The sequence below is a fragment of the Anser cygnoides genome, chromosome 4, assembly GCF_040182565.1.
Source record: "Anser cygnoides isolate HZ-2024a breed goose chromosome 4, Taihu_goose_T2T_genome, whole genome shotgun sequence".
NCBI lineage: Eukaryota > Metazoa > Chordata > Aves > Anseriformes > Anatidae > Anser > Anser cygnoides.
Window position 1 is genome coordinate 11,403,439 of NC_089876.1, and position 24,151 is coordinate 11,427,589.

Genomic DNA, 24,151 nt, shown 5'->3' on the forward strand with positions numbered 1-24,151 from the left:
GTGGAGAACAGCCAGATACGGAGGTAGTGCATACACCTTATTTTATGAGGAAGAGAGATTAAAAGTCGTGACTTAAACAAGCAAATTTGAAAGAACATGGAGACTACATCCATCGCTAACACAGTTGTCATTTGTTGTTTGCCTGTAGCAGACAGATTTATTCAGAAGGCTTGAAGTTGGGGCTGATCTCTTCAGTCTGTCTGGTATCAAACTCAGGGTGTGTTTGTCACTGGCCAGCTTGTTGGGACATTTGTGTACCTCCTGGTCAGGAAGACAGATAAAGGAAAAAAGAAAAAAAAAAAAAAAAAAAAGAAAAAAAAGTAGCTGTGGCTGCTTTTCATTGTATGAGGTTTTGGATAGAATTGTGTGGAATCCTGAAACATTTTTCAGTACTTCAGTATTTCTTTTTGTGGTCTTGAATATAATCTGGAGATACACAGAAATAATAGGGCAAATTACTGTTAAAGAGAGGAAGAAATCTTGACAGTGATACTGTCTAAAAGTATCTAAAAGTATCCTAAATACTTTTTAGTATTTAGGAATAGTCCTCCGGGGAGCTGCTGGAAGCTATCATTTAGATCATATTAAAACTAGATTGGACAAGGCATTGGAAAATCTACGTTAGGGAACAATCCTGCGATGACAAAGGGTGGGACTATATGACCTAATAGGATTTTTTCCATCTCTGATTTCTGTGATAATGTCAGGAGGACAGCTGCTTCCACAATTATTCTGTGTCCAGATTTTATAATACTGTCTCCCTTTCCAACACTTGTTCATTTTGTGTTTATTCAGCAGAAGAGGAAGGGAGAGTCAACTAGTGTGAATTACTGATAACTTATTAAAAATATGGCTGTTTTTGTAGGTTGGCAGCCAAATACAACGATGATTTAGTTATTTAAATTCTTTCTTCAGCCCATTTTCTGAGGGCCAGATCCATTTCATGTAGTAAATAGGCTTAAATGCAGGATAGCATAATTCCTTTCTTGTGCCTTCTTCCTCTTTAGTCCACCTTGTCTTGCCCTCAGCCTCCCAGGGAACTTGTACTGAAAAAGACACAAAAGGGGCCAAGCAAATGATTTATGGAGACCATAAATTATTCTATTGCTTTAAATAGCAACAATTTTGCTGTTATTTCTACAAAAACCCTTCTCACCAGTGATTGTATCGATAAGGTTTGGTTTGCTCATGAAAGCCTAAAGAGCACTGTTTAACGCAACATCAGCCCTGTCCTGCTTTCTCCTCTGAACATATATATTGATAAACCTCCCATCTAAAATGGGCAGGAAGAGGTGGCTGGAGTTTGCTTTGTAGTTTGACTTAAACTGCGGTGTATCTGAGAGACTTTAGGGAAAAGAAGGCTTTATTCTTTGTGCTATAGCTATCACACGTAGCATGTGCCTATGTTGCAGCTCTGTTCCCCATCCAGCAACAGTGGACACCATGCGATAGCACAGAAAATAAACACATTTTAAAATAATAAGCTGTTGATTTTTTTTATAACCATTCATTTCCCTTTTGTTGTGTTGCAATCTATTCCTCTTCATTTGGCACTAAAAACATTTTTTCTCTCTTTTTTTTTTAATATCACAAGCAGTTACTTATTAATTAAATGTGCTAATAAGCATATCATAAAAATAGACAAAATAAGTGTAATTGCTTTGTTATGAAAATAAATATACTGTATTTCACAAGATAATCCAAATGCTGGTACAAACTCTTTTCAGTCCAAAGAATGCTTTCCATTTATTTAGTGAGCTTTTATTGATCTCCTTGTTGTGTTTTGCTCAGAGGGAACAGAGGTGGGTTCCCTACCTCCCAGTCCTTCCCACAGGACAACCTGTGCAGAGGCTTGGAAGGCTGATGCGGTGTGTAGAGGTACTGTGTGGCAACCAGCAACTTCTGGTCCTCTTCTGGGAATTGTGGCTGGGTTTCCTTAACCTGTGATAATTAGAAACTTTATCTGAATTCCAGCACCTTTCTATTTGTATGTGGTCAGTCTACAGTTGCTAATTCTGATAAAGATTGGTTTTTAGCTTTTTTGATCTTCTTCATTTTAATTGATGAAGTCTAAGGAAAATTTATAGAGAACGGTCTTAGTTCCTACCAACTTTTGTTTGCTAAAATGAACAAGCCAAATTCTTCTCTGCTTATAAACCAAGCTCCAGGCTCATGTTGTGATGCTGGTAGACTTTCTCAGTGCCCACTGCCAGCTGAAATCACCATCTCTCAGCATGGATGGACATTGTACTCCAGATGATGTCTCACCACTACCTTGTGCAGTGATAGTAACTCTTTTCACTGTTTCTAAAGGAAGTGCCTTCCCTGGAACATCTCACACTGAATGTGGTGCCTGTATTTTTATTTATTTATTTATTATTTTTTTCCGTGGCTTTGTTACTACTGACAGCCCATAGTAAGATATAACTTGGGGATGTACCTCTTCATCTGCTGTTTCAGCTAATGATTTCCTAGGTTGATAGAGAAAACTTCATATCCAATATTAATCTCCTGGCGATGTTTTGATGGCAAACTCATTGTAGACTGTGAGGAAATCAGGTGTGCTTGCTTAAATAGGCAACTGCAGCAGTTATGGCCAGGCAGAGCTGCGTCTTAGCAGCCTCCATGACCTGTAGTGGTAGCTGATGAACAAGACGATTCTCTGTCACTACTAGCTGGTGTTTTGCATTTCATGTGAATAAAAGTTGATGGTGTAAAATGTTGGAGGATATTCTTTGGAAAGGTCTCTTGGGACTTATTTGCATGCAACCTAATTAACCTAATTGCTACTGCAAGCACTGAGGGATATTTTCAGCTCTTGACTAGACTTTTGTCTACAACTGTCCCCTGATTTACAGCTACATGGCTGTGGCATAAACGCGTCCTACATGAACTGGTGATAACAGCCATATCATTTGCTAAACATAAAGGTGGGTCTAACCGCTGTGTCTGACATGGCAGCATGGAAGTCAGTATATGGGGAAGAAAGGGTTAACATTTTGTTGTTCTACATGTATGCTTAAATATGTAGAAAATATAATCAGTGTATTTTTTAAATCTATTAATCATAACCGTATGGTGCTTTAAAATGAGGTAACAAATGCAGTAGGCACTAGACAGGACTGAGACTAGAAATGTCAATTATGTATATGTCAATTAAATGGCAATTATACCTCAGTGGCATATTAATTAAAACATGAATCTTTTTCTTTGTAGTTTGCTTTTTTCTTTCCCCTAGGGTTGAGCTGGTTTTTTTATTCACATTCCCATCCACTTTGTAAATCAATTGCCTTTCCCTTTGCAAAAGTCTCAGTGTAGCAGAGAGACGAGACTAATTCTTTACAGCAGGGTGTACGAATTTCTGCCTGCAGTGTGGAATAATGGTTCATTCTGAAATGTCTGTTCCCCTGCTGTTTCACTAACAACAAAACCTAGTGATGTGTGAAAGGTACTTCAGCAGCTTATAATACAGGCATTAATACTGAAGCACGCAATAAATGTGACTCCGTCTATTTGAACAAAATATTTCCTGTAGCATGGACAGCCTTGAGAAGGTTGTCAGAGCAGCAGAAGGATCTAAGTGTCTGTACTGATCCTCACTTAGAAATTGTTCTGCACGCCAGTTTTCTCCATCACGAGAGAAGAAGGAAAACTGTTGGAAAAGATACATCTAAATAAATCAGCATTAGCTCTTGCCAAAGGAAACCATCAAAGGTAGGAAACATTAACTAGCACTTTCAATGACTAGTGTTTGCTAAGGTGCAAGACATTTTGCAGTTTGAGAACCATCTCTGTTTCGGTGCCACTTGCATTTGTCAGGAGCTGCTGGTTTGCAAAGGCAGGTTAATCATCAGTGCATTGTATCTGAACTTGACTGGGTGAGATGACCTGGGCTTTTTGCTTTGAAACTGCCATCATTACAATATTACCTACAAGCATATAAATAGCAATGCAAACATTTTTAAGCTTAGTTTTTAGCCTTTTCTGCACCCCAATTACAATGTTTTAGGTTCATTCACCTAATCTGTCTCCCACCCTCATCCTTTCCCTTTTTCAACAGCCTCTTCCCTCCAGAAGGAGATACAGAGCTACTCTTATCTATACTTATTATCCAAACTATTAAAAACTCACAGCTCTTTAGATGTCAAGAAAAACTAGCATCTATTACAAGGAACTGATTGCAGAATTTTACCCTGTAAGTCATTTTTGGGGGGTTCTTGAGTAAGTGCAAGCAGTGGCATTTCTCAACAGCTTAAGCCTGCTACATTTTTACCAAAGTAAGAGATTCTGAAAACTATTTCTGAATAATACAAATGAGAAGTTCAAAATATGAGGGAAATTGGTTGATATAGAGGTAAAACTTACTATGGTAGATTTTATTTTTTTTCAATTGCATGCTTTCTTTTATTGTAAGAATTCCAGTTGTATGCATGGAAAAGGTCCCTGATAGCATTGCTGTGCAGTTTTGCCCATGTGGGTTTGTGTGTGATAGAGTTCTAGTGCGTAGTTAGACTACAGGCTCATGGTTAGACTCCTGAAAGGCAGGTGAGTGATGTCCACTGCTTTTCATTATGCAAAAATGTAGTATCAGTTCACTGAAACTGCCATAATTAATTAATTACATTAGATTATTAATTAGTTTTGAATATCTCAATCAATTAAGACCATTTTGCATCAAAGCAGTGGCTTCAGTATTCACCCTGTACCTCAGATACAAGCAGCATACAGTATGCCAGTTACAATGCCCTTCTGAGCAGTGTTGCTGTGGTGATGCATTATTATCTAGCACTATTTGCCAGCATTTGAATATTTTGACAGTGTGAAATGTTGCGAATTTTGGACATCTTCAGTTCCTCATCCTATTACTTTGCATAATTTCTCTTATTGCTGTTTCTCTTCTGATTCATGCCTTGGGCGCACTGTGGTCAGCTAGACAGCTTCTCTGCTGTGCTCTGTAACACAGCCACGATCCAGCCACCAGCACGCAGCCTCCCTCCAGCTCTATCCTGTAACCATGACAGTGGTGTAGCAATAAGTGCACTTAGTGACAAGTGCCTGTGTTGATAAAGCATCTCCAGTATGCTCTGGCCCATGTGACAGTGGTTCCACATATCTGCTATTAGCAGGAAAGCAGCCTATATGACTTATTTCTTGTATTACTAAGTTTTTTCCTGCTACCAATCTTTGGCTTTTTTTTTTTATTATTCAAATCTCTTTTTCACCCCAAAAAAGGAACTTGTGAATTGTACTTTGACCTAAAAATGTGCTCATGAATCTGAAAGCAACACATTCCTACTCCCAGGAAGTACTATTAATGTCAATTCTGTATATGACAGTGGCATTTCTGGTCCCAGCTAAATCTGGGGATCCAAAATATCAGCCCTTACTCAGGCACGTAATGAGAGACAGCTTCTGTCCTCAGAAGTTTGCAGCCTCGATCACCACAACCGACATGAGAAGAGCTGTGCAGGCTTCATTTGATAAATCATCCTGCCTCTCCAGGGCTGTTCAGTGTTGGTTGTGGCTTCATTCTTCCTGTCTGAAATGGGTGGGTGAAATCCACAGCTGCAAAGTTGAAAAGGAAGGGGAATATGTCTGCAAGCCATCTTTCTCCTTCTTTGCTCTCTCTCCCCTGTCAAGGGATGGCAGAAGTGAGAGCCAGCTGCAGCTTGTCTTGGCCCATAAGTGGGTTTGAAGGAGTGGGAGAGGAAAGTTGAAAAGAAACGAAGGAAGTTGTTGAGCAAATGGAAAACAGAAGGCTCTTCCAGTCTCAGTGGGTGGCAAGAAAAAATTGCAAAGCTAAGTAGAAAAAGACAAGAGATCACTCATTGCATAACAAAAGCAACTGAGTGCAAAATTAGTGATTTTTAGGCATGTTTGACCTTCACAATATCATATACCAAGTTCTGTAGAAAAATTGCTCTGCTGGCCTTTCTCAGCTTTTGCCTGACTGCGGCAGGGATGAAATTGCTCCTGAGTCAGAACTTGTTTGCAGGTGTCACAGAATGAGATTACAGTTATAACAGTGTTTAGCTTTCTCTATTCTTTCTTTTTCTTAATTATTCCCTTTAGTATTTATTTTTATTATTATTATTAACCTCCCCCCCACACCCAAGCATTAGAAACTTCTACTTTAGAGCAGCCAGTCTATCGTAAGTTACTATGACTCTGAGATATATGTCCCTGTTGGTACATTCGATTCTGCATTTTATACCTGGAAGAATAAAAAGTGTGTGGGAGGCAGTAAAAATGACTCAAATGTGGGTGGGAATTCTCAAGGCTCTGCAAAGTACAGGGGGATGAGCCAGAACCAAGACAGTATGAAATAGCTGCACATGTGAGAGAGCTAGAGCTGTAAGTAATGCTGCAGATGCATGTGCTGAACAATTCAAATGACTGTTTATTGGCATCTAATGGGAAGATAAATGAATCCAATAAGGAGAAAGATGAGAAGAATTTATTCAAAACATTACACAACATTTACACTGGTGTAAACCCCATTGAAAACAGTGCACTTGCCCTGGCACACTGTTGAAATGACTCAGTGGTGAGTCAGGTGCACTGTGACTAAGAGAATTAGTAAAAGTTTTCCTCCACATAATTTTCTTTTTGTCTCGTGGCTGTCACATTTTTCTCTCCTCAGCACTGTTGTATAACATAAGCAATTGATATTTCACTGAATATCTCTGCATTGTTAATGTTGCCTGTCCCTTCATACTCAGTAGATGACATGAAAGCTTTTTACTAATTTAACCATTACTGTATGCCCCTGTTACTGTTTAAAGTTTCAGGTTCTTCTGTAGAATATGCAAAGTTCTGACTTTGCTATAAATGTGAATGGAGATTTTATCTGGTTACTCCTAAAGCTGGCAACCCAGCACAGTAATATACTGCGAGCTGCAGTGGTTATCTGATTTTCTGATCATCACCACACTTACTTGATAATGCCCCATAGACTCCAGTTTATAGAGACAGTATAGTCCACATACTGTGCTGCTATGATCGCATGCAATGGCAGAGTTATTAGGGTGTGGCTGCTGAACAAAACTTGATGGCATGGTGCTGTGCACCCTCTCCCTAGTACTCTTGAGATAAAAACAGAACAACAATAATAAGCAATAAAAAGTCCTGATTTCAGACTGGTAGGTGGAATACCTAGGTACGAATGTGTTCTGGGCTAGTTCTGTGCTGTTAGGTCGGTCTGTAATTAAATAATAACTAGTATATTTCTTGGAGCAGGATCTAGAAATTTAGCTCAGCTAGTCGGAACTGCATTTACTTACAGAAATTACACGTTCCTCTATAAATCAATGCAATGACTGGTTGGGTTCATTAACATTAAAAAACTGTATCTCATTTAAAAACTTAATTGAATTTCGTAAAGATAAAAATCTGAAGTTCCTTTTTATACCTGTATTTCATTATCAGTTTCCTGTACATTTCTACCACCTGAGGGAAAAAAAAAATAGTTCATTCACATAATAATTTAATTTCCCAGTAAAAACAGTCATTTTAGGAATGAATGAGGAAGTATAAACAAGATGAATTAAATATCAATTAAAGGAGTTTAGCTTTTTAATTTGCGTGTTCTGTAAAAATTCTCAGTGAAGGTAGATATTTCTTAATGCTGAACTTAAAATGATAGATAATGATCTTCCTTTACTGAGTGTTAAGATGTTGCTTTTCTCCCCAGTTCGACTTATATGAATCCATGGAGATAAGTTGAAAACAGTAGTGAATTTGTTTATCAAAGAGCTATATCTTGATTTTATGTTCTAATTCAGTGTGATGTACAATGAAGCACATCTTGATTTATTCTTTTGTCTTGTATTAATATATCTGTGCTTGGAAATACAAATAAGATATCTGGGGTCCTGGTGGACCATCGTCTAAACCAGAGAGTAGTGTGCCCTGACAGCAATTAAGACCAACAGCATACAGAGCAGTTTCAACAGGAGCACCCCCAGTAGACTGAAGATACTCCCTTTCATTCAGCATTTGCTAGACCACATCTAGAATACTGCATTCAGTTCTGTGCCCTCCCATACCAAAAGACACTGAATAGCTGAAATGAGTTCAGTGAAGGGCCACAATGATATTGAGGCCGCACCTTGAGTACTGTGTTCAGTTTTGGGCCCCTCGCTACAGGAAGGACGTGGACGTGCTTGAGTGAGTCCAGAGAAGGGCGACCAAGCTGGTGAGGGGTCTGGAGAACAAGTCTTACGAGGAGCGGCTGAGGGAGCTGGGCTTGTTCAGCCTGGAGAAGAGAAGGCTCAGGGGCGACCTTATCGCTCTCTACAGTTACCTTAAAGGAGGCTGTAGAGAGGTGGGGGTTGGTCTGTTCTCCTACGTGCCTGGTGACAGCACGAGGGGGAATGGGCGAAAGTTGCGACAGGGGAGTTTTAGGTTGGATGTTAGGAAGTACTTCTTTACCGAAAGGGTTATTAAGCATTGGAACGGGCTGCCCAGGGAGGTGGTGGAGTCACCATCCCTGGAGGTCTTTAAAAGACGTTTAGATGTAGAGCTTAGCGATATGGCTTAGTGGAGTACTTAGTGTTAGGTTGAAGGTTGGACTCGATAATCTTGAGGTCTCTTCCAACCTAGAAATCTGTGATACTGTGATACTGTGATATCTGGGAGTCTGGAGCACACCTCCTGTGAGTTGAGGCTTAGGGAGATGGTTTGTTCAGCCTGGAGAAAAGAGATGACTCGAGGGTATGCTTGACCTCAAGCATTCCCATAGCTATGATGAGATCCTCAAGAATGTGGAGACAAGCTCCTTACAGAGGTTCATGGTGGGAGAACGGGAAACAGTTATCGTAAATTGAAAGAGGGGAAGTTCTCACTAGATAAAAAGCAAAAAAATAATAACTTCAAGGATAACTTAGCATTGGAGCAGGCTGCTACTGCTACTGGCTGTACAGTATCCATCCTCGAAGGTGTTCAAAACCTGACTGGACAAATTCTTGAGCAGAAGAGTCTGAATTGAGCATCAACACTGCTTTGAGACGGAGGTTGGATTAGAGGTCTGTTCCAACCTGAATTGTTCAATTATTCTGTGTTGCGCTTCCTGTCTTTAAACTGAATGATGTTTCTGCTATTAGCTGAATTACAAAGCGTAACTGCAGAAGTCTCAGTGACCTTTAATGTAGTCCGCGTTAATGGAAAATATTAAGAAAATTGGAGATGAAGTATAGAAAAGAGAAAAAATTATTTTCTAAGTTAAATTTTAAATTTCTGTCCATCGCTACATTACCTAAATAAACTCCCAATTAAGCAGATAGCAGGTGTCAAGCCGTATGTGTTTAATAAAAGCTTTCGTACTTCTCAGCGTGAGAAGCTACCTGATGCAAAGGTGTTGTTTGTTGGTATTTTTGTGCTTTATTCTGTTTCCCTTTGCTTGAACAGGTGGTTTTTTGGTGATGACCCAACTCTGTAGTAGATTTGTACCATGGAAAAAAGACTGTAATGAAGAATCCTTTATATGAATCTTTTGTTGACTTTGTTTCTGGTTCACACAACTACAACATGCGTCAGCATAACAGCAGGTTCAGTGTTTTGCAGGCTGATTTCCATTATCTTTGCCCAGAATAGGGTGCAATCAGGACCTCATCTGAACATTTTAGAGTATGAGGATGACAGGATTCAGACCTGTATCAGTAGATGAGACTGCCGCAGTCTAACTTTTTTTTTTCCATTTACATGAGCTCATTACTCCCAGTAGTAAAAGAGGTCAGTTGCTATTGTGAATTTTGATAATGAGATAGATTTTGTTGTTGTTGTTGTTTTAAAGGAGGAATTTCACTGAAAAATTAATTATAAGGACAGCAACCCAGTAGTTACAAGTTTAATTATTTAACACATTAAAAGATTTTGTCTACTTTCTGTCTTTCCTTTACAGACAACTTTACTAAGTCAATAATGCAGTGAGATGGTATGTACTTATGCTTCACTTGTGAGACAGTCATCAGAAATCTTGAGTCTTCTCTCTGGTACTTAGTTCACTCTTTGAGCTCTAGGCCACTCTGGTTTAGTCCTTCGAGTGTCAATCCACAAGCAGCTATTGCTCATCACCTGCAGTAAAAAAATGACATCTGTCACGCTTCCAACAATGGCATGAGAGGCCAAAATAGCAATGTCATTGTGATAGTTTCAATTACTGTACATACATTCTTTTATATATTTTACCACTTCATCAATTATTGCAGCCATCGCAGAGGTTTTCACTGAGCTGTCTATGATAATGTAATATCTTTTCCCTGAGTGATGACAGCTAATTTAGAACCCAACTTTTAGTAGTTTAGGTTGTTCTACCTGGTACAAATTATATCGTATGTTTCCCAGGCATGATGTTCATGCTGTTCTCGGTTCCCTACAGACGCTAGGATTACTCCCCTTATTGTCTTCAAATTGTGCTTTAAATTATGTGATTCACACTTATCACATAAAATTTATTTTTTATCTAGTTCAGTCCCTAAAGGTATGGGAAGTAAGTAAACGCAGTTGTACACGCTTTTTTTTTTTCTTTTTCTTTTTTTTTTTTTTTCAGAGACTTCTACTCCTGTTCCTAGTGAAACTTGGGTTTGGTTGTTGATGTGCTGTGGGACGGACAGTAACTGCAGTGTCCCTCATGTTTTGAGTGGAGAGTGTGGATAGTTGTCAGTGGTCTTTATCCAGTGTGAGAACATTTCTTATGTTGATGCCATCCAGAAAACTGTGCTTACTACACAGAAGAGAATTACCATAGGATGCATTCCTTCATACCTAAGAAGAACGAAGTAATTCATAACACTTTTTTTCTCAGAGTTTAAGGACTGTTTTGATTCCATCTTTAAATTGCACACCAAGACTTTGACTCAGTGATTGTGGAAAGCTGGTGTAGTCACTTGAAAGGAAATTAAATTGTTGGTACTGTACTGTGTTGCTCAGGACACACTTTGCTGTTCAGGTTTGAGGAAGTCTCATTTGCAAATTAATCTTTAAATTGATCTTCATAATAATACTTTCTTCACATCCGAATGCCTGGGCACAAAGACCAGGTGCAGTCTTGAAGGAAATGTAGGATACGGAGAAGGAACTCAAATGGTTAAATGGTTACAGTAAATAGGGTTACATCAGGCTAGCAGCCAGTCGCTAATGGGGTTCTCCAAGGCTCCATTTTAGGGCCAGTTCTCTTCAATGTTTTTATAAATGACTGGACGCAGGACTGAAATGCATACTAAGTAAGTTATGGACCATACTAAATTGGGAGGAGCTGTGGACTCCCTCAAGGGTAGAGAAGCCATGCAGAGAGATCTTGACAAATTAGAGATCTGGGCAGTCAACAACCACATGAAGTTTAAAAAGAGCAAGTGCTGGAATCTACAGCTGGGAAGGGGCAACCCTTAATATATGTATAGACTGAGGGATGAGAGGATGGAGAGCAGTCCCCCAGATCTGGGAGCTCTGGTTGGTGGTAAGTTAAACATAAATCAGCAGTGTGTCCTGGCAGCCAGAAGGGCCAACCGTTACCCCGGGGAGTAACAGGCACAGCACTGCCAGCCGGTCGAGGGAAGGGATTGTCCCACTCTGCCCTGCGCTGGTGCGGCTTCACCTCAAGTACTGTGTGCAGTTCAGGGCACCACTGCATAAAGACATAAAACTATTTGAAAGTGTCCAAAGGAGGGCTACAAAGATGGTGAAGGGTCTAGAGGGGAAGGGTATGATGAGAGGCTGAGGCCCCTTGAGTTGTTCAGCCCAGAGCAGAGCAGGCTGAGGGGAGGCCTCATGGCGGCCTGCAGCTCCCTCACGAGGGGAGCGGAGGGGCAGGCGCTGAGCTCTGCTCTCTGGGGACAGCGACAGGACCCGAGGGAACGGCATGGAGTTGGGACAGGGGAGGGTCAGGCTGGGTGTTAGGGAAAGGTTCTTCACCCAGAGGGTGGCTGGGCACAGGGACAGGCTCCCCAGGGCAGTGGTCACTGTACCGAGCCTGCCAGAGTTCAAGAAGCGTTTGGACAATGCTCTCAGGCATATGGGCAGATTTTTGTGTGGTCCTGTGCAGAGCCAGCAGTTGGGCACAATGATCCTTGGAGGTCCCTTCCAACTGGGATATTCTATGATTCTATGATAATCTACCACTTGAACAATAAGAGATCTCTCAGAGATTGTTGTTGCTTCATCTGTGCTGTGTGTGTGTAGATATTTTATTAAATAAGCAACACTGAGGCAACAATCTGTCAAACTGATCTTTCAAGCTGTGCAAAGAAGAAACTATATGATTATTTTAGCTGCATTAAACTCCCTCACATCCGTATAACCAAGAAAATGAAAAATAACAAGGCCATCATTACAACTAAATTGAAAACATAAAACAGTTACTGCCCTAAGCTTATAAAATTTCTGAGTTCTGCTGGAACCAATTGCTCATCTATGAGATGAAGCATCTGAAATAGCCTGAAGAGGGACACCAATGAAAGCCTTTTTGGCACGTACCCAAATGAGGTTATGGTTTGCATTCAGACCCAACGCACCCAGGTCCCATGGTCTAAATGCAATTCATGGTATCTAATGAGTCTAATTGTATAAACCTATTACGGAATATTATTAGTTAATTCCTGCATGAAGTTTGTAACCTCAGATTTAGTTATCACCTCTCATTTAGAAAGATGGTGTGATGTTTTAAATACTTAGTGATAAAGAGTCTGGCATGTCTTGTGTTATGTGCTTTGGTTAGAAGAGGGGTGTAATAAATTTAGTAAAGGGTGAAGCAAAAAAACAATGTCAGCACTAAGAGTTATATGAAAAGTTTGAGTATGTCCTATTTTAATTCATAGGTAATGATACAAAATCAACTGGAATTATTCAGATGTGAGCATCAGCAAATGGATCACTGCACCTTTCTTCCCGTATTTTTCTGTTGTATTTTTCATAAAAAGAGGTCTCTCTGACATTCTACAGCTAGTCAGTATTACTTTCTGTACAGAGTGAATTAAAATGATGTATTTGGTTATGTAGTTATAGTTGGGGAACTATATTTTATTCTGTGATGCATCCAGGTTATATGAGAATGTATTCTGACAGTTTATTTTAGCAAAGTAGTAATTGAACTCCCTTAGGTAGTGTTAGCCTGGGAATTATATCAGCTGTGTCAAAGCAATTGAATTATTGAGGCTATACATTGCATTAGCAATGCTTGTGCGATATGAATCTTCCAGGGGAAATTATATTTCTTTCCAGCTTAATATTATAAATTTAAGTTCATCTGGTGATAGTTAAATACCCTTCTGTGGCTAAACACCAGCATTCATGCAAGCAATTTTAAACCTCTGAGGTTTAAACCCAATACTGATACTTAATGGCATGATAACTTAAGGTGTTGACATAGTAAATAGTGTTCAACTTCCATTCCTTACGTTGCAGAAATCACTCAGCAGTTTGCATAAATGGTATCATAAAAAAGAAAAGTGAACTAGAACAAAGCTGTTTTCAACATGGTAATTCTGATGTGATGCGTTGCTCTTCCTCATTGATGGTTTAAAAAATAGGAACAAGTTTTCAGGTGTGCATGAAGTTTACATTGGTTAAGTTTGAGCAAGTTGGTCTAGTGGATGGTGTTCCTGCCCATGGCAGGAGGCCTGGAACTAGACGATCTTTAAGGCCTCTTCCAACTCAAACCATTCTGTGATTCTGCGTTTCTGTGAAGTAGAAACGAGATTTTTTAACCTAAATTATGCTCCCATATTTCAAATTGCAAATGGCAAAATAGCCCCCAGACCCAGATTATGTTCTTCAGCATAAAAACCTCTGGAGGCTTTGGCATTCGTTCATTGAAAAAGATTGATAAGCCATCCCTGTAGTAATAGTGTCAAATTTCTAGATTAACAGAAGGTGTAATACTTTGAGAGCATATTTACATGGTGAAGATAGTGGGACAATACTTGATAGTAATTTGTTAAATGTACACAGAATTCTAATAGCCCTTTCAATCATCTCCAGGTTAACAGGCTCTGAAATATTCAACATAAACTAAATTTTCATATTTTTAACTCAAGGAGAACTTCTGTTGGAGTCAGACTCAGCTTTAGAATTACTTGGTCTCTCTCTCTCTTTTTTTTTTTTTTTCATAATGGAAGCCACATTGACCTCAAACCCAAAACCATGAGCCATTCTGTTGCACGCAGAATAATGCAGGGTGAAAGAGGGAGAAGATGACAAGATTTGGCTTTTGGTTCCATAGGGGTTTTGAAGAGCAAGGGCTGCTGGGAGCACATACAAGAGCTGGCTTTGGGTTGTGGAACCTAACACGGATCTGTTATACATAGGGACCACATGAGTTGTGGGTGAGAACTGTGCGTTAGACGGTTGTATACCTGAAAGGAGGGTGTAGTGGGGACAAAGCAAGGCTATTTTCATTGGTGCCTGGTGCTAGGACATGAAGCAATGGGCACAAACAGGAACACAAGAGGTTCCCTCTAAACATCAGAAAGTGTTTGTTTTCTGTGCAGGTGACCGAGCACTGGCATGAGGTGCGCATAGAGTTTGTGGAATCTCCCTGTTTGGAGATATTCAAAAGCTACCTGGACACACGATTGAGCAACCTGCTCTAGGTGACCATGCTTGAGCACAAGAGCTGGACCAGTTGACCTTCAGAGGTCTCTTCCAACCTAAAAAATTCTATTGTTACATGTATGTGTATACACAGCAGTGCAGGGAGAATATTTCACACTTCATTGTTTTAACATTTCTGTTTTGTGAGTGTCATCTGAAAGATGGTTCAGGAGGTACATTTGGCGAGATGGGGGAGCAAGGGATGTCACTTGCCCACTTTGCTTGCTCAGAAGAGCACAACTCCCTGGATGCTATTTTTGTCACTGGCTCATTGCCTTGTGTTGCTGCTGTCCTTGCCAACAGGAACCAGAGCTAACAAGTTTGCCCACAGTTGACCACAGAACTGAATTTTGGCCAAAAAGTTAACAAAGCTACCAAGCTTTTTTTGGCCAAAAAGTTACCAAGCTACCAAAACGTTTGCTGCATAAATCTCTTGTTCCTGTTCTTCTTTTTTTTTTTTTTTGATGTCTCCTCTTGAAAAACACACTGAAATGAGTGGTGAAACAGTTGAAATTAATGGGGTTATAAGATAATTGGAAATTGAAACTTATGAAAGTTGATGACCTACTAACCTTTTCTGAGCAAATTTCTGTTCTCATTCCAATAAATGAAAACGGTGGTATTAAATTACAGAGATTACTTGGCAAAGCTCCTGGCTTATCTATGTGAGGAAGTTAGTGCAGAGTACCTGGAAGTGTAAGCTCTGAACTCACAGTGCTATTGCCCAGCCACACACATCCCTCATGGATGAACTTCAGTACCTGTTAACCTGCAAGACACTTCACTTTCAAAGCAGATACAAACATTCCTTGCAGAAGATGGTTCTTGATAAGCATGAAGAGTTTATGTGTAGGGGGGTTGTGAGGAGCGTGCAATGAATTGCAAATCCATGCTCAAGGTTATGACCTCCCACCTGCCTTGTGCAGGTAAGTCCTAAGCTACCTTGCATTTGGTGCACAGTATGATTGTTTACAGGAAAATGTGTTCTCTATATTGAATTGTTTCTGTTTCGTAAATTCACAAACTTAACTAGTGAGTGTTAACATTTTTTACTTTTTGGTGTATGTGTGTAGGGAAAACGACAATTTCATTTTATAAAGTAAAGTGTCTATAATCAAAAATCAAAAATAAGCATTGTGACTCTAGAAGTTTGTTGAACTAATTAACTCTATTAACTAATTTACTGAAATTAAAAACATTCTAGATGATGAAAGAAAAACCCTTCTCATAATAAAACTGCAAAACTGGTCAGTATACTTACTCAACTGTACATTTTTTCCCAAACAGGCGGGAGAAAAACATTATCACCCAACTTGCGCACGATGTGTCAGGTGCAGTCAGATGTTTGCAGAAGGAGAAGAAATGTATCTTCAAGGTAAAATAAACAAACAAACAAACAAACAAAAAAAAAGAAAGAAATAGAACAGTTACACCAGACAGCATGCCCTCTTGTCCATACCTGCTCACATGGCTGAACTTTATTGTGCATATTCTGACTTCATAACTACCAAAGAAAGTGGAGAATGCAATATGTAGGCTAAGGAAAAGCAACAACAACAACAGCAACAAAACTTATTTATTCTTATTCACTATTATTTCTCTCTTGATTTAAATCACAGAGCAAGTGGGAATCACAGGAAGAATGAGCAGTAGCAGTTTTTTCATGCAGATGGAAGTGCTTGACAGTGAAGATTATGAACATTTCCATTTACTAGAAAATGTGACTTTTCTGCAGTGATAAGACTTCCACATGAAACTTAACACACATGCAGGACAGGACGTTTCCTAAAGCTACCATTGCTGATGTAACACCAATTCTGTACCCACTGTCCATTTACATACAAGGAGAGAGTCTATAGAACCTTATCTGAGTTCTTAGTCAGGCCTAATGACCCTCAGAGAATGGTGATGATGATGCCATGGATCTGAAGTCTGTATCAGACAGTGCCTGTACTGGAGACAGCCATGAGCTTGCACAGAAGAAATTCAGTGTTTCTTGTCAGGGAATTTCAGTGGTAATAGGAATGACTTGGTCTGTAATTTATTCAATAATAATAATAATAATATTTAACATAGATATAAGCTAAAATCTGCGTTTCAGGTGTAGCAAATTTTAGCTGTACTAAATTGATCAAAGAGAAAAGCTGTATACACAGTTAAATATAGGGTTGGTCACCAGAGAAAATGAAGGCTTTTGCCTACATTTTTGACTGGGCCTATGTTTTCAAAACAAAACAGAGAAGAGGAACTCAGTAGGATGTGGGAACTGCAAGGTTGGTGTATTATCCCAAAATCACATGCTTGCCCAGGTCTGTATTACAACTTATGCAATTGTCCAGAGTTTTCTAGAAGTGTACTTAGAAATCATTCTTTAAGCTGGAAAAGTTTGACTTTATTTAAAACAAAACAGTGGTCTCAGTAAGATCTAATTAGAATTTAGTACGTTATTCAAAATGACAATTTTATTGTCACTTTGGTTTACAGCAAGAACTATCTCATTAAAGGACATAATGATCCTTGTCTGTGCTCATGCATTGTCTCTCAGGAGCCAGAAAATGCTGTGGTTCTTCCAATTGCAAAGTAGCTTAGCAATGATAAAACCCCCTGGGAAATCAATACTTTAAAAAAAGATACCAAACTGCAGGTTTGTTTCTAGATTTCAAACCATCTGAAATTGCCTTGCAGTGAATCCTTTTAAGTTTAGTTTGTTGTAAGGATGGATATTAATTTCGGTCCAGATTTTCAGTTCAATAGCTAAAAAACTATGCTCTGGTCCTACTAACTTGGACCCATCTTATTCACTTTATTTCCTGATACATGAAACATTCCTACCAACTTGTTATCATACACTTTTTGTCTTCATGTAAAGAGGAGTTTCCATTAGAAACTTTAATGAAAAACTTAACTTTGTTAAGTGTTAACTTTGTGAAAGATCTGTGATTAGTTATTTGAACTGCCTGACCTGATGAGTTAGATAATTACAAAAAAAATCCTAGGGGTTTATAACATGTTCTTCATCCTCTTAATAAACTCATGTAAAGTTCCCTTAGGTGTTGCACGTTCCTTAGCAGAAATTGAGTCTTCTGTAGACATCCAGCAGATGACTTTGGGGTGAAATGACTTTTTCTTCTATATGAAAAGTTTCCTAGCCTATTTCATGTGACCACAGACAGGAGTAAGTCATTCAAAAAAGTTGATCTAATTACTATTTAGAACCACTTGGAAGATTTACATCAAATTATGTGGCATTTGAGACAAACTCTTTCAGTGGGCAAGCTCAGACCCATTCATAATTGGAACATAAATTAGCATTGAATTCGAAGGTGTTATAAAACCATTTCTTAGTGGTTCAGTCCCTAGAAAACTTCAGTAACTTATTAAACTTAATTTATCCAGTCAGGAATTGCATATAATCTTCTACTGCTTGAGTCTGGGTTCATCTGGATTATTCTTGTGAATTGAATTCTGATGATCTCCATCTGTCTTCTGGGAAATAGACTTTCTGTTTCTATCTTGTTTCCAAAATCTACTGGTGAAACTGCTATCAAACTATCTGCTGGAAAACTATCAAACTGCTGTGAAAACAAAGCATTTCCTATAAATCCTCTTGGTGCTCTCCACCCAGTCTAAACACTAAACGTTTATAACAGAAATTCTCAACTTCCCAGTTACTCAGAAAAAACTTGCAGTACACTGATGCTATTTATCTGTGTGGAGAAATGCTTTAGCTTGTGTCTTGTCCTATGTCAGCCTGGCATAAACATAAAGGTTCCTTTTTGCTATTAAAATTTGCATGTAATTTTTCATTTTATATAGGTACACACATTCCACTCCTCTGAATATTGAACACGAGTACTAAATGTTATGTTGAACTCTTAAAAGATTTTTTTTCTTTCTGACAAATTCAAAACCATTAAGTTTCTTTCTCACACTTCTGTTGACTTATATCTCTGGAGTTTGTAGTCCTCTATTCAACACATATATACAGTATAGGATTGGTTTGTTTGTGTATTTTCTGTTTATTGAGGATGGATATTCCCCTATATTAAAGCAGTTCTTTAATACTTAATTTATATGACACAAACATGTAGTGCAAAGTCAGTACAGTGAAGAATTTAGAAAAAAAAAAAAAAAAGGACGATTTTCAGCTAGTTTTAAATGCCACAATGATGTTCTATTCCATCACTAGGTCCTCCTTAATAAGACCTGGGCCAACCTATTACAAGAATAGAGAACAGGAAATTCTGAGTACGTATAAGGAAATACAAAATTACCACGAGAGTGGAAAATGTTGTCCAGGAGTGCTGTGGATCTCCATCCTTGGAGATGGTCAGAACCCAATTGGGCACAGCCCTGAGCTGCCTTCTGAAATGTGATCTGCTGTGAACAGGAGGTCAGGCTGGAGGAGTTCCAGAGATCCCGTATAATGTTTCTTAGGACACAGGTTTTGATGTTAATTTCACATATTGAAGTCCATGTAGCTTTCTGAAGTGCACGTAGTCTTTAAAATGTATGTGGTCAGTTTTACTGATGAGTTGTGGTCATTTTTAGCTTTGAAAGTATCCACAAAATTGTGATGGCAGTCAAATCAGTTAGCATGCTGTATTTTATAAAAGCCTCTTATTTGGTAACTGAATTGAGCAAAACTTTAAACTTACTCTCCAGGTACATCCATCTGGCATCCAGTTTGTAGACAGGCTGCCAAGGCTGAAGAAAAAAACAAGGTAAAAATACCTTATTTTTACACTTTTATACACTTATTTTTACACTTTTAAAATTTTATTCTCTATCCCTCTTTTTTTTTTTTTTTTGTAGTAGTAGATGTAGAGGGAAAGATTTGGAATTTTTTCACTACTGGAATTTTAAACTTTAATGACAGAAATCTATTTGGTTAAAGTACTGTTTTATATTCTGCTTTTACTAGTGATTAAAGGAGAATCCTGACCTAAGAGTTATATATGTAAGCTGAATAGGAAAAAATATGAAAATATGAAGAAATAAAGTTAATTTTTAACTTCTATCTGATTATGATATAATCAGTGCATGACCTTTTCTCTTTTTATGTGGCTCCACATTTAAAAGATCAGAGGACTTTCACTTAATTTATTTTTACAAAAAAAAGAAAAAGTACCAATTCTCCTTGGAATTTCTTTTTTATTGTTTGTAAGAAGTTGGCAAGCCAGCCACAACTTAATTTAATCTCTGGCTTGAAGTACCTCCTTAAGTTGGATGATTTGTGCATCTGTCTGTGTGCAAAGGGAAGAGGGGGTTGTTCTGGCAACTTTAATAATTACAAGGTTAGCAGATGAATAAGCTGCCCTTAGGAAATGAAGAATTAATCTGTAGCTGGGGAAATGATCTCTCAGAAGTGGTGGGACTGAGATACAGCTATCTCATTTAATGCAGAGGCCAACTATGGAGCTTTTCAGTTCTGCTTTTCTCTGATGCTCCAAGTGGTATCCTTGGTATCCTGTTCAAAAAAAGCCTTGCTTTGATTCATGAAGGCTTGGACACAAGTCACATGGGACAAGTCAGAACAGGAGGCAGCAGCTATAAAAAGAGTGTTTACAAATCTGGTGTGTTAGCAAGTGCAACTTTGACTAAATTACAGTTTTGGAAAAATCTTTTTTGGGCCTTACCCTGAAGGATCTTGGCTGTAGTTTTTGTACCCATGTGTTAGGGAAGTGATTGCTCTGGCATTCTGTGGCAGGCTCTGAATGCCAAGTAAGTGGTGTTTCGGTATGTATATATATATAAAAAAATAAAAATAAAAAAGTGTATTGTCAAAATATTTCAGTTTAATAAGTTCTGCTGATTCAGTCTAGTAGCATTATGCAGCATTTCAGGCTTCCTAAGGATTTTATTCTGACTGAGTAACTGAAATTGCAGGACTAAAACCCAATGTACTTTATTGAAAGTGTAGTGGTCCTTTTTTTATCTCTTTCAAAGACAGACAGTGGATACTATTGTACAGGGTTCATACTGGCTGTCTCTTCCCCACCAAGGAAAAGAAAGCGTGCTTGTAATATATTGTGTAGAGGCTGACACATGTCATTCATGACGCATCTCTCCTGAGTGCTGGGAGTCTGCCCCTTCCCCAGCAGAGGAAGATACCTATATCTGAAAGTCAGTGGGAGTCTTACCTAAGTACAAATAAAAACCAGAATGAAACTCAAGGAATTTTTCCAAGCCTAGTCATTTTTCCTTTTCTTTGGGGTTTTCCTCTCTTCTTTTTTTTCTTTTTTTTTTTTTCCCTGATCATTACATTCATTAATAAAACAAACAAAAAAAGAAGAAGAAAGGTTGCTTTTTCAAATTGGGTAGTAAGGGACTTTTCAGCATATCTAGTAAAGCTGGGAATAGGATATACTGGTGGTGCAGTCTTCTGGTCAATCTGTGAAGAGTGTTGTTTCTAAAAAGTCATCTCTCTATGTATTTATACAAATATAAGCACAGCATGTAACTGAAGTAGGTAACAAAAGTAGGAGGAGTAAGTAGCAGCACACTACAAAACTTTGGAGATGGAGTAGAAGGAAGAAGAAGTGAAAAAGTGTGACAGCAACAAGAAAAATTTTGGAAGAATGAGTAAACAGAAGAGATAAAGCTGGAAATGGCAGAAGAAATCAAAGTTCATCAAAGTGATGAAGAATATATAGATATATTTGTATGATTTATGGAATTTTTACTTTTAGCCATTCTTGCTACTTCATAATTAAAGAGTTTTCTGTTCCATGTGAAAACATTTAACAATTACAAATAATGTTTCACCCCTCTCTGTAAATGCTATGTTATGAAGTGATCATTGTTTCTCTACTTGGTAAGGGATTGCTGTGTTAAACATTTGTTTTATGGTTCTCTGCCAACAAATTGAATAATATGGGCCTTTCTTCAGGTTGTGTTAATACCTGCCATACAGACACTTCTGAGTTAAGGTATATTCACATATCGCTTCTAAAAGCTAGCAAGTATTTCAAGAAAGACAAGTAGTAGGAAGGGTGCCACCTTGACCTGACAGCTTAATAATGTTAAAAGGGTTTGAGCAGTTGTAACCTCCAGATAAGAAGTGTCTGCATTTGGTGAAATAGGAAATAACAGTCATTCTTAACAAATGGCAAAATTCTTACTTTTTGCAATCAGGGACAGTTTTAGATAGATGGGAAAAAAATATTTTATGATAAATTAACATATCTGGGTAAAAATAGGGTATAAAACTTTTAGTAAGATTTGTATAAACTTCAGTTAAGAATGTCAAGTCTGTTCACTCATTGTCAGTATCATTGTTTCTCACAACCCTTTGTTACTTATCAGCAATTATGTTTATCATCATAAAGGAATCTACCAAAAGCAATAATGATCTGTCACTGAATGCCAGAATGATTGAAAACAGAAAACAACTAGCTGAATATTGAAATGAATCTCTTACAATCGGAGAGGGCAAAGCTAACCTATTGGTTTTCTGATTCAGGATGTTCTGCAGGATGTCATGCTGTTTGCTCTGAGTGAATGACACAGTACCATGACACGTTCCAGTAGCAATGTGAATTGGTTTGACATTACAACCATAGAGTAAAAATACTGCAAACAAATCATCTTGTGACCCCAGATGCAGTGCCCCTGTAATGTCTCTGATAGTGTCCAAAGGCTGTCCTGGTAGCCTAGGAATGCCCCAGGCCATTCTCTTCTGAAAGGAAGAGGGGAGAGCAAGTTATATGTAAAATCATTTTGCATTTTCAAAATTATCAATTGGATTAAGTACATTTTTTTGCAAGTTTTTGATACGCCTGTACATTTTTAGCTAAATATAATATGCCATTTTTAAGTGGTAAACGTTAAATTAAAAGAAATGTCTCTGGCCTGTCTCCCTATTTCCTCTGTTTCACATCTCTTCTCCTGCCACAGGAAACAAGGACTTCCTCTGAGAGTATTATTTCTGTACCTGCTTCAAGTACATCAGGTTCCCCAAGCCGTGTGATCTATGTAAGTATTTTACTGTGAAATGCATTCTGTGAGATCGGGAAAAAAGCCCATGCTTCCTCCTGCAGTTTAACATGTATGTAAAGTTAATGTATCCAAACCACTACAGTTGGTGATTCCTCTAAAATGGAATTTACTTACTCATGTTTAAAATGTTTGAATACTGCCTTTACCATAACAGACTTCTGGCAGTTTCTTGTTATTTTTTGTGTGTATTTATAGCACTTACATTACCACTAGAACTGTTTTGTACCACAGCAAGCAAAATACCACAATGCTTTCTAAAAAGAAAAGTTTAAGTAAACAGTACAGCCCACAGGTAGATTACAAGCTTAGATTTGAATACTACTCGTCTAAATCAAGCCTTTGAACCTGCCTCTGATGGCTTATGGAAACACTTGTGTATGATTACAGGACTCAGGCCTCTACAAATTCCAGTCCCTAACCTCAGGGGACCTTTGATGTGTTTCTGGTCTAATAAGTGCTAGCTCTGGAAAGCTCAGAGAGTTTAAAATAACTTCACAAATATGATAAAAGCTTATGCTGAGTATTTTTTTTCAGTACCAGGTGTACCTTAGTTGTAATAATTGCTGTAGATATTGTTCATGAGCAGAGTTTCAAGGCTACCACTTGGTAAGCAATAAATGAAAAAAAAAATACAGAATTGTGGCATCTGTGTAAACATCTCTGTGAGGTCTTCAGTATTCTCAGGACTATTCTTTGTCCTGTCAAAGATTTCTTTGTCCTCAGACAGGTAAGTCATTGTCACTGAATAGTACCAGAGGGAACTGCTGGAGATGCGATTGACTGTCAAAGAGGTTGTTATACTAAAGATAAGGAGTTTTATTTACTGCACTGAGACAAGTGAAACAGTGCCTTGAAGCCAACTTGTCTTCTTTCTTCAAACAGAAATAATTTTGAAAGCAATATACCCTTTATATAACCTACTAGTGTAGGAATTGCCCCTTATCTAAAAGGCCATCAGTGCTTCTGAGTTCTCCTTCCAGTAAAGCTCCATGCTTTTGTATACCAGGGTATATTCCCTCTTAAAAAAATGTCATTTCCATGACTGCTATGAAGACAGTTCATTGTGGTACAAGACTATTATCATGTAAACATTTTCTTTGGCCAGATGGTCTCTATCTCTCCAGCCATGTGCTGCTTCATTGCTTTTATAAATCATAAGCATTCTTCTAAGATTTATATATTTCTAATGACATTTTTTCTGTTAGATGGTACTGTTTTTCTTGGTGTTTGTGATTATCACTTTAAATATGCTTCATAGGTTGTTAACAGTCAAGGACAAACCTCCATTTTCTTTTTCTGTTTTTTCAAAGAGTATCATTAAGTTAGCATACAACTCTAGTGCTTGTTACTGTAATATACTTTTTTAGAGGCATCTGGGGCTGTGAAAGAATAAAGTTCTCAACCAAATATGAGCCAATTACGAAAAAGAGATTTCCCAGAGGTGTGCAAGTTCTTGCTATATCTGTCTCACATATGACTGCTTAATTGTCAGAAGGCTGTGAGATCAATTAAATCCTATTTCAGCTTTTATGAACAGAAAAGTAAGAAGAATCAAAAACATGGT

At 38.2% G+C, this 24,151-nt stretch overlaps 1 protein-coding gene across 15 annotated transcripts in view; it reads left to right on the forward strand.

Moving 5' to 3' along the window:
• Nucleotides 1-24,151, forward strand: part of ABLIM2 (actin binding LIM protein family member 2) — a 151,275-nt gene that overhangs the window by 78,779 nt on the left and 48,345 nt on the right. For 14 of the 15 annotated variants that reach the window (XM_013179263.3, XM_013179255.3, XM_013179293.3 and 11 more), the window contains exons 7-9: nt 15,874-15,961; nt 19,252-19,310; nt 22,486-22,563. In XM_013179263.3, the coding sequence (XP_013034717.2) occupies nt 15,874-15,961; nt 19,252-19,310; nt 22,486-22,563 (225 nt within the window). Of the gene's footprint in view, nt 1-3,412; nt 3,715-15,873; nt 15,962-19,251; nt 19,311-22,485; nt 22,564-24,151 lie in introns of those variants that run through there. The other variant, XM_066996548.1, reaches the window with a different exon arrangement.